Here is a 10,942-nt window from a genome sequence, read left to right on the forward strand (position 1 = left end):
AATAGAGCTACTTGATTCAAATAATGAGAGAAAAGAGATAAGAAGTGGGTGGAGGGAAAAGGGGACTGGTGTATCCTTAAAATGCCTTTAGAATTGTCTGCCTCTTAGATGATAGATAGATAAATAGACAGACAGATAGCTGCTGTGGAGTCTACACTGACTCATGGTGACCCTACGTAAAACAGAACAAAATGGTGCCTGGTCTTGCATCGTCTTCACAATTGCCAGAATGTTTGAGTCCATCGCTGAGGCTACTGTGCCAATCCATTACACAGAGGCCCTCTGCTTTGCCAAACATGATGTTCTTCTGCAGTGATTGATCTCTCCAGATAATGTGTGCAAAGCGAGTCAGACAGTGTTCTGTTGTGATTCATAAGGTTTTCATTGGCTAACCTTCAGAAGTAGTTCACCAGGCCTTTCTTCTTAGCCTATCTTAATCTGGAAGCTCCACTGAAACCTGTTCACCACAGGTGACTCTGCTAGTATTTGAAACTCTGATGGCATAACTTCCAGCCTCACAGCAATACACAAGCCACCATAGTATGACAAATTTACAGATGGGTGCCTTGTACATAATATATATATGCAAGTAAGAAGAAGCTGTGGCAGAGACTGCTATATGTATTCCAAAAACTGTCTTGTATTGAGGCATGTTATTAGACTGCATTTCTAAAACTTTTGTGGTTAAGGGCAACCATATGCTGGAGTTTGAGAATTGAATAAAAGTAGAAGTGATATGTGCCACTTGCAAGCATAGCTCATAAAAATCTACCGCAGAAAATCCTCCCTCCATTTTACTAGTTAGAAGCAAAAGATTACTAAGTCCTGTAAGCCAAAATATGGAGAAAGTGTAGGCTTTGAATCATTACAAGCAAGATCTCTTGCCAAACATCTATATTGAATTATTTTTTAAAATCATTTTGTGTTGTTTTAAACTACTGATATTTGGGGATTTAACTATTACAGCAGCTAGCATTAACTTAATTCAAACCTGCTCAGAGTATATGTATATAGCCCTACAAATAAACGTATGTAGATTTTTACATAGTATCAGGTATACTTTTTTATATATACTTTATCCCTGATTTCCTTTTTCTAAAGCTTCAGACTCACCTATTAATAGCTATTAACTTTCTGAGGTTCTGCTGTTAATCTGACTTCTCCTTATTCCCTGCTTCTACTAATAGTGTTATCATTTCCACAGACATTCAGAACCTACATATTCTGGCTCACTTTGATTCTTTCTTTTGAAAAATCCTCATATCAAATTGGTAAATTCTGTTAATTCTCCCTTATGTGTCTTTGTATGCATTCCATTCTTCACATTCCTCATACCACCATCCTAAAGTAACTACATCTATTCATGCCTAGAACTCCAAAATAGATTTCTAGCATTATATAGGCAATTTAACCTACAGTTTCTCCCCAATATCATCTTTTGCAAGTTGCCACTTTCACTGTCCACAGAGCATTTGGTTATCAGGGTAACAATAATATTAGAAAAGGAACACAGAATAAGAAGATTCCAGTTTGAAATAATCTGTTCATCTATTTACTAGGGTGGCCAGGGCAAGATTACTTGGACATTCTGAATTTCATCTATGGAAAGTTGGAAAAAATTCATTTACAGGATTATTGTAAATATTTAATGAGGTGACCTATAAATGGTGATAGCAAAATGGCTCACTCATAATGGTCCTTAATACATATGTATTGAATGAATAAATATCTTTTTTACCTTTATTTAGCTGAATTCACCTGTGCCTGATCTCTCATCTAGGAAGTCCATCTCCAGACTTTTCGGTCTCATGGGCCAATAATTTCTTTTTTCCATAAGCTAATTTGTTTTGTTTTGTTCCATTTTTTGTTACATGTAAACAAAAGACAATTGTCTAATACAGTTGTGTACAGTAAGCATATGAAGAAAACATTTACTGATCTTTTTCTAGCTTATTGATAATGAGATTTGAATTGTAGAAAAGTGTGAATTACATAACACAAATCTCTCCTCACTAATAGAGGAAAAAGAAGCACATTTTTAGCAACATATAAATTTCATAGCTTTACTGCTTTAATAAACACATATATTTATAATAACTTTAAAAAGCTTCAAAGACCACTTCTGTATTCCAATCTGTAAAAAATATTTTCATTACGTTTATTATAAAAATATAAATGTTTCCACTACAAATCATTTTACATTAGTAAGAGGCCATCTACAATTGCACAACATAAACTAAATGAGTAATGTTTTGAAAATACAAGTTTAAAGTAAATACATATTGCTAATGATATCACATTTATACATGGCTTAATTGATGCTTAATACTGCATAAACTGGGTATGTTAACAGAAATAAATAATATACGTAAATTAAATTTAAGATACAAAACACATAATATGGTACATATTATTGTGAAGGAGTTGTGGTTTCCTGTTTATTGGAAATCAATGCAATTCCTGTACAAAGAGATGGCCACAAGCATTCTAGTACCTCTACCGCACAGTTAAGAATCATACATTGTTATGTTTACATATGTACAGGGTAAAAATTGTGTGAAGTAAATTTATAAGAGGTCCGGTAGAAAAGTATTGAAAAATGAAGAGCAATATTGTGTACACCTCTACTTTCAAAAGGAAAACACAGCCAAAATAAATGAAGTAGATCCAACCAATCCTCAACTTCAATGAGTTTATGAAATGCACAGATTTTGTTGAGCATGCTTAGAATAGTATCTAAAAAAGTAAACACTGGTCTGGGAGGAAATGAGATTGAAACCAGATTTAAATCTCAATCTAACATTCCACAACACGAAATGTTTATTTAAAAAAATATTTTTCTACCTGCTGCTAGCAGTTTTAAGTAAAATCTGTGATTAATTTTATAATCCCATATATCTTTTTAAAAAGTTCATGCTCTTATACATCCAATAAAGAATTCTAGTAGGTTGATTTTACTATAAGCAGTATTTCCAGAATTTGAGAAACAATTTCATATCTGAAGGAACACAACTTAAGCTTTATTACACTAAATTTACAACAGATTAGCATTTGTGAATTTTGAACTGTGATTGTGGGCAGTATTTCATTAGCGTTTCATTTTGCATAAGAATGTTAAGGTTGCAACATTGTGTTATCCATTTTATTCTAGTGTTATATGCATTTCCTATACCCATGAAATGATCAATATATCAGCATTAGAAAAGTATAGACAGTTAAAATGCTGCTTCAGAATATATTAGTAGCTAAATCTTCATCAGGTACACCTTTTCAAATATTACTGAGCATACTTATAATTGGCTTTTATGGAACCAAAACCAAACCAAACCCACTGTCACTGAGTATATTCTGACTCACCGCAACCCTGCAGGACAGAGTAGAACTGCCCCATAGGGTTTCCCAGGCTGTAAATTTTTACAGAAGCAGACTGCTACATCTTTGTCCCATCGAGCAGCTAGTGGGTTCAAACCACCAACCTTTCTGTTAGCAGAGTGCTTAACCGCTGTACCACCAGTACATTTTTATGGAACAGTAAGTCTAAATCCCTGTAAAAAGAGATCTCTCCACTGCCTACAGATTTTTAGTAATTAGCTAGATGACCAGCTATTTTGAAATTGATATGCTCAATAAATGTGAAGAAGTTCAATGCTTTTAAGTTAGACATCAAAATTACAATAGGTGCACTGTAGTGGAAGACTCTTAAAGATAATTGTACCTGGTATTGATGATGACAGTGTTTAATTAATTGACCCTATACCCCAGTGATGCATGTAAATAGTTCAGTTATCATTTCCTATAAACACCTTAGTGAGTTTAAGCAAAGATACAGTGTCTTTTCAAAGCCAGGCAGCAAGCGATTTTTTGACTCATGCATTGAACTATTGGCTATGCTGCCAATTAATGCAACAATCTAAATAGGATCCAATTCTGTACAGTGTAGCTATTCTCTACTCAGGAGCTCTAACATGGCTCCTTCACAAATGGAAGAGAGCTGATAGTCTGCTAAGCACCAGAACAGGGCAAGTATGTTATTTGGTTAAGAATCCTTTACATACAAGCCAGCATATTACACTAATTTAGGAGCATACTGTATATAAGAAATGAAGAGACAAAAATGGATGAATAATTCTGACTCTGAGAGATTTAATTAGTATATGAACAGGGAAAGGGTTTCATTTTCTCCTATAGATACATTTGTAAGTAGATGGTTCAAAAAATCTGGAAACAAATCCATCGTTCTCTATGTTTAGCTAACCATTTTTCCTACTGCTGACAATTTGAGAGACCATTTGGCACTTGGCTGTAACAAATCCAAATTAAATCACCAAGGCATAAATATAAAATAATAAAAACAATTCAAAAGAAAATAAATATGTATTTGTTTTCAAAAATTAAGACACATTTTTACATGATAATACTTAAGGAAGCTAACAATTTAAAAATGTGTAGTACTTAAAACAACTACAAACTTCAACTTTTAACAGATAGAAGAGAATAATACAATAAGGTAGTAAATATGGCCAGATAGTTTGAGGTATAAATCCCTCTCTTTTGCTTGCTTTTTAAAGAAACAAAATACCTGTTGCACATTTCTTCTGTGTATAAAAATATTGCTAGTCTTCTCTTTTGTGGCTATTGCTAAACAAAGCCACCATTTTGTTCTTTCACTTGTTTTACTTTTATGACAGTTTGTGATCAATGGCTCTATGCTAATTCTTCACCATTTTGCATTGAATAATTTTAATTTAATCCATTCTCTAACATAAGAAAGCAATTACAAAACAACGTACTCCCGCCCACCCATCCACTAAATGATAGGGGAAAATAAAAGTTTTTCAATTTTATTTTAAGGCATTTGTACTCATATCTGAGTGTCTTATTGGGCTTGGAACTTCCTCCAGGATCACCAGCATTATCATCTGTCTGCAAAGTGATGCTACATCTTCCACAGCCACCATTTCCTTCCAGAAGTAGCACTTTACACCGGAACTGGACCGTTCTTTGATTGTGTTTCTAGAGCTTTAATGCTACTGATAATCTTCTTCTGTGGCCCAACCACAGTTACTCCGACCTTTTTCATGTCACTGTACAAAAGGAGAAAATACCTGGTGAGAATTATGGTCTCCTGGAGATTACATAAGTAGGAGGTTTTCAACTAACAGAACTTCCACAATCCTATATCCCAGTGCTTTAGACCTAATTTTCTGATTTTTGCATTGCACAAGTGTTACATCCTGATTAATCCACCTCTATTCTGTGGAAGAATACAGATGGTCACAAATTCTTTGTAGGGCTTTATCACCTCCCTTAAATCTGGGCCAGCTCTGGAGCTGCTTTGACTAACAGAATATGTCAGAAGTGGCACTGTTTTGCTTTCTGCACTCAAACCTGCACTTGACATTGTTTTAGTTTCTGCACTCAAGAAACTGTCAGCTTTAACGTTTTATCTCTTGAAACACCCTCTTTGGGACCTTACAGCTGCCATATAGGAAGTCTGATTACCCTCAGACCACAATTTGGAGAAGCTATACAGGTGGTGTTTTTGTTTTATACATGACACCAAGGCCAGGCATATGAATGAAGCTTTCTGGAACCTTCCATACCAGACAAGCCCGTCTGTCCGCTGACTACTACAGTCAACACCCATACTAGAGCAGAATAATCCTTCACCTGAGCTCTGCTCAAATTCCTAACCCATAACATTGTGATAACTAGTAAATTGTTGTTGTTTTAGCTTCTAAGTTTTGGGGCAGTTTGTTATGCAGCCATAAATAATTAAAGTATAAAGTTGATCACTATTCTTTCAAAAAAATTAAAAATGAGAACTATATATCTGTATTTATCAATAATATTAAATTTCAAATTGTGCAAAATTAGAAACCAGCTGTGGAAAAAATGATTATAATTACAAAAGGACTTTCATTTAGGGAAAAATGATTTAGAGAAATATCTACAAACAACTAATTAAATATTCTTGTTTCAAGAAATTAGGTCGTGCTTTCAAATCACTCAGAGTTTTGCTCAAATATCACCCTCTCATGAGACCGTGCCTGGGCCTCCTTTTTAGTATTGTCAGAGCTCCTCACACTTATACCTGCTCTTCCTATCTGCCTTCCTTGTTTCACAGTTCTCCAAAGCATTTATCACCATCCTGCATACTGCCTTCTTTTCAGGTGTATTTTCTGTAGTCTTTGGCTTGTCCCACTAGAAGGTGAGCTTCATATAAGCAGGAATTCTTCTCGGTTTTATATTCTGTTTATCAACAGCACCCTGCTCAACATGTATTTACTAAAATAATGAATCAATAATCCAAAATATGTTTATCTAGGAAGTTAACAGGGTAGTAAATGACCATTTGGCAAGGAGATTCAGGCCAATTGAGAAAGGAAAGACACACCCAGAGCTTATTTCTTTATAGCAACCATAAACAAAGAAATGAAAAACTTAGGAGTTCAACTGCTTAGAAATGAACTAATTAATTCCTTAAGAAGTGAGTTCCCAAGCAATAAAGGCGTGCAAATAGATAATAGGTTACCCTTTGAGAAGTAATGTACACATTATTTTAGCATGAACTAATTAAACAACATGGTCTTAATCAAGACCACGTTGTATCCTTATCACCTGGGCTGGGAATGCAGTTCCTGATGACCTGCATGATCCCTCCTTGTTGCCATTCAAGGAGCTGATAAATTCTCTATGGACAACTTGTATCTTGCCTGGGGTCCTCTCTTATCACATTCTTTAGCTGCCTTCACTTCACTAAAAAGGCAAATTTTGAAGTATGGTGACATCAGACCTTCCACTCTCTTGGTAAAACTGAGCGCTTTCACTTAGAGTTGTTGTTACTGCCACAGAACCAACCTCAACTCATGGCGACCCCATGCACAATGGAACAAAACACTACCTGGTCCTGCACCATCCCATGATTGATTGCTAACATACCTTTTATGTTTATCTCTTGCCCTGTTTTTTGAGGATGTGTGTTTCATGGCATTTTGATTCTTTATATATTATGGATCTAACTTTAAAATGAAGAACATTTCCTCACACGTCCCCATGCTATAACAAAGTCAAGTTATGAGTCTAGAGGCAGAGAACAGAAGAGATGTCAATAGAGCTACACTCTTTGATTTTCTTCCTTTATCTTTCTTCAAATTCTATATCACATTTTTATTACTCCCTGATTTTTTTTCTATTTCTCCCATTTATCTTATGTTATAAGCTTAAAAAACAAAATGATGGAGAAAACAGAAAAAGTGCTCCAGTGCAGTATGCTAATTCTGTGACCTCTGAGAAATTTGAGTGTAGAGAACTCAGAGACCAAACTGAAACAGCTCTGGAAGGTCATCCTGGCTCCAGAACTCCTGTCCCAATAGAAAGGACTGAGACCACACCCTCTGTCTAGTCTTTCCCTCATTGGTCCTTTTCAGATGTAGCTCCCAAGCATACTCGCCAAGAAATGTTCTGCATGAAACTGACTCAGATTCTCCTTCCAGAAACTCAATATAATAGGACAGATATATAAATTTTTATTTTATATTTAATACAAAGGAACATACTGAACTTTGGGATAAAGAAAGAAATTTCCCCTTTAGTTTATCCCTTAGCTGACATTTTCTACCCCATCAATGTCTTCCGCCCACCACCCTGCTATGGGCAAAATAGTTCTAAATTTATAGCTGTTGCAGTCTTGCTAACACTCCCTTTTGCTCGTTTTGATTATCTTATTCAGAAGAGTGGTAAAAAAAAAAATCAAGATTAAAGTGCAGCACAATTTGCAGATGTGGTATCTACTGCTTCAAAGGCAAAGAATAGGAGGTGCCGTTTTGAAAATGGTATCCAAGGGTGCAGGGTGATGACACAGTAGCAATTAATCTGCCTAATATTCATTTCACACATTGTTGATTTTTCCCTTCAGATTCTAGTCATTCTTGTCCTTTCCTTATGTCCACTGTAAACTTCCTGAATCCATCTTAGACTACGAAATAATATTTTAAAAATTATGTTAGGTTTATTGAATAAAACTGCAGGTTTTGGGGGACTTTATCTGAAAATTAGGTGATTTAAGTAATTCATATATAAATGAAATACCTAAATTAACTAAAATAAATTAATTTTTATTTAGCATAAAGCTCTATTGAGCTTTTTCTCCGACTGGATAGTCTGGAAAGGAAAAAAAATCAATATTCTCTGTTAAGGCATATCTATAGGAAACGTTCTAGATTTTTTTTTTTTTTTTTTTGATTAAACAAATCATCTTCTAAAATGAATCTGGATAACAAAAAAAGAAAAACGGCGATTGAAGGTAATCAAATTCAAATAATAAATTCAAGACTGCAAGAAGAAAGTAAAATATCTAGCTAAGTATTTCATAGCATATAAGGTGAAAATGCTGGTTTATTAAATTTACCCAAATTATGAGCATTAAAAAAAATAAAACAAACCCGTTGCGGTTGCATTGATTCCGAAGCATAGCAACCCTATAGGACAGAATAGAACCTCCCCATAGGGTTTCCAAGGAGAGGCTGGTGGATTTGAACTGTCAACCTTTTGGTTAGCAGCCAAATGCTTAAGCACTGTGCCACCATGGCCCCAAATTATGAGCATAGTAAATTTTTTTAATAAATTCTCATTTTGTAATATAAACTAGGAGTATGATATACACAGCACTGCAAAGATCCTGAATAACAATTCCTTCCAAGGAGCATTAGGTCAATAAATGTGGATTCTGTGTTGTTCCTGAGTTGAAGAGAAAGGACAGAAGAATCAAAAACCATCTGGGAAGGTGAAATACAGAGATATCAGGATCTTTTTTTTTCTATAAAGGACAAATTTGAAAAAGCCAAGAATCTCAGGAAAAGTCAACATTCATCTTGATGTATATTCACAGATTGTTTAAATAGTAATCATAATGAAATGAAAATATTCTAACCAGCCTGAAAGAGTCTAACGTCCAACGCTGGTTTGTTGAGTCAAATACATCATTAACTTGGAAGTATAACAAACGCTGTCATTGCACGTTTTTTAGCAAATAATATTCTTACTGCATTCGCAAGCTTATAATAGCTATATTTAAATTGTGAACTAGCAGTTAATCTTATTAACTGTGTTCTGCCTCATCCAGTTCAATATAGTGTTTCATTATCTGAAAGCCCTGAGTGTTGATATTTTATTGCTAAAAAACGTTTGTGTAAGTTTGCGTTTGTAAATCTGGCAATGGTGCAGAAATATTCAACGTAATGTTTGTTCTTTGCTGTGCTTTTGTGCTTTAAAGCAGGTGCCTTGTATATCATAGCCCTAACAGTTTATATACTAAAATAATAATTTATAAAAGTATTTAAATATCTCAGTATATCCTGGGATTATGTCTAATAAAAATAACTACCACAGAATCTCAAAACAAATTGTCTACTGGATCAGAAATCTCAATAAACACTACATTATACTTCAAACAGGAATGTCAACACATGTTAAATAGACTAGGGTGAGTTTATTTTTTAAGAACAAGTTCTCCTCTCCAATAGTAATAAACCCTTTTTGTAGGTTCTTTTGCAGCTTTATGTGATTCTTATTGTATTGTTATACCATAAACTATAAATGTATTTATCTCTTTGTTGGGCATTTCTATCTCTATTAATTATGCTGAACTCTCCTTTTTGATGTCCAGTCTGTTGCTCTCCATGGTGGCTTTGTTTAAATGATTGACAGGGTGATAATGATGTCTAACAACAGCATTTACGTATTCAAACGTTAGTTTGGAAAGGATTGGACTGAAGAGAATTTGAGGGGACTAAAGAATTTATTTAATGTAACAGAGATCACAGGTAGACTCTGACAGAAAGATGGACACAGTTTCCAAACAGAACATGTAAGTTAGCATATTCTAGACAACTTTTGATGCATCTTCCCAGCACAAATCCTTCTCGTTTGGGAAAGTCTTCAGTGCTACCCTCAGGAAAGAGACCCTCAAGTCAATTTCATACTCTCAACCCAATTCTTTTAGCAAATAATGATTTAAAAAAAAAAAAAAAATAGCCCTCAAGTCAATTCCAGCTCATAGTGACCCTATAGGACAGAGTAGAACTACCCCACAGAGTCTCCACCTTATTATTAGAGCTGGGATTAGAGCTGTGGACCTTTTGATTAGCAGGCAGTGCCAACCTATGGGTGGGGCTGAGCCCATCAGAATTTTTCTCCTGAAGACTTAGAATTCAGAGAGTTAGACTCCAGTCAGTTAAGTGGTACTATGAGGCCATATGACCAAGAGTCAAGAAAGCCATTTTTAGCTATGTGCATGAGAATGAGAAAAAGCAGGAAAAGCAAAAGTGATGTAGTCCCATCAAAAAGTGGAGTAAAATTGGCCCTCATATACAGAGAGATGCAGAGTATGGCTTCTAGCTCTTCATTTTCCAGTTCCCAATTGTAGTTCTTTGTGAATAAAACTATGCCAGAAAATAATTATCATTATTCTATGTCTGGTTATGTTTTAAATCAGTGTCTTGGGTCTGTGGGTGTGGGTACAGGTGTATATGTACTGGTATATCTGAAGAAGGACTTAAATCAATGAGGGAGGAAGATACATCAAGATACAAGAATCCAGAAGATGTGGTTCACAAAGAAACCTAGGGCCCAGATAAATTGTGAGAGGAGACAATAAGTAACTCAGAGGCCCAATTAAAATTTTTATAAAACATTAATTCAAAATATGTATGTTTGCTAGAAAGTATAGAATCGTTCATTCTTCTTAATAAAAACTTTTCTTACTCTGTGGAAATCTTGGCTATGGTGTCACAAGAACTGTACTCCACACCTGTGAAGATGTCTTTGCACTGCGATGTCCGGACACCATTAAGCCAGTCACCTGTAGTGCGGAAGGTAGTGATGTCGGCATTGCTTTGGTCCAGAAGAAGGTTTGATGGCCTGCAAGAAAAAAAAAAAAAAA

General features: G+C 35.0%; 1 protein-coding gene across 1 annotated transcript in view; it reads right to left on the reverse strand.

Annotated features, from left to right (window-relative positions):
• Positions 1-4,877: 4,877 nt before the first annotated feature.
• The window catches only part of EPHA3 (EPH receptor A3), a 432,183-nt gene continuing 426,118 nt past the window's right edge, over positions 4,878-10,942 (reverse strand). Inside the window, exons 16-17 of the mRNA XM_004371373.2 lie at positions 10,765-10,920; positions 4,878-5,084 (exon numbers count right to left, since the gene is read on the reverse strand). Coding sequence (XP_004371430.1) covers positions 4,979-5,084; positions 10,765-10,920 — 262 coding nt within the window. The 3' untranslated portion in view covers positions 4,878-4,978. The remainder of the gene's footprint in view (positions 5,085-10,764; positions 10,921-10,942) is intronic.

Source organism: Trichechus manatus, unplaced genomic scaffold, assembly GCF_000243295.1.
Source record: "Trichechus manatus latirostris isolate Lorelei unplaced genomic scaffold, TriManLat1.0 scaffold00012, whole genome shotgun sequence".
In the NCBI taxonomy this organism is placed as follows: domain Eukaryota; kingdom Metazoa; phylum Chordata; class Mammalia; order Sirenia; family Trichechidae; genus Trichechus; species Trichechus manatus.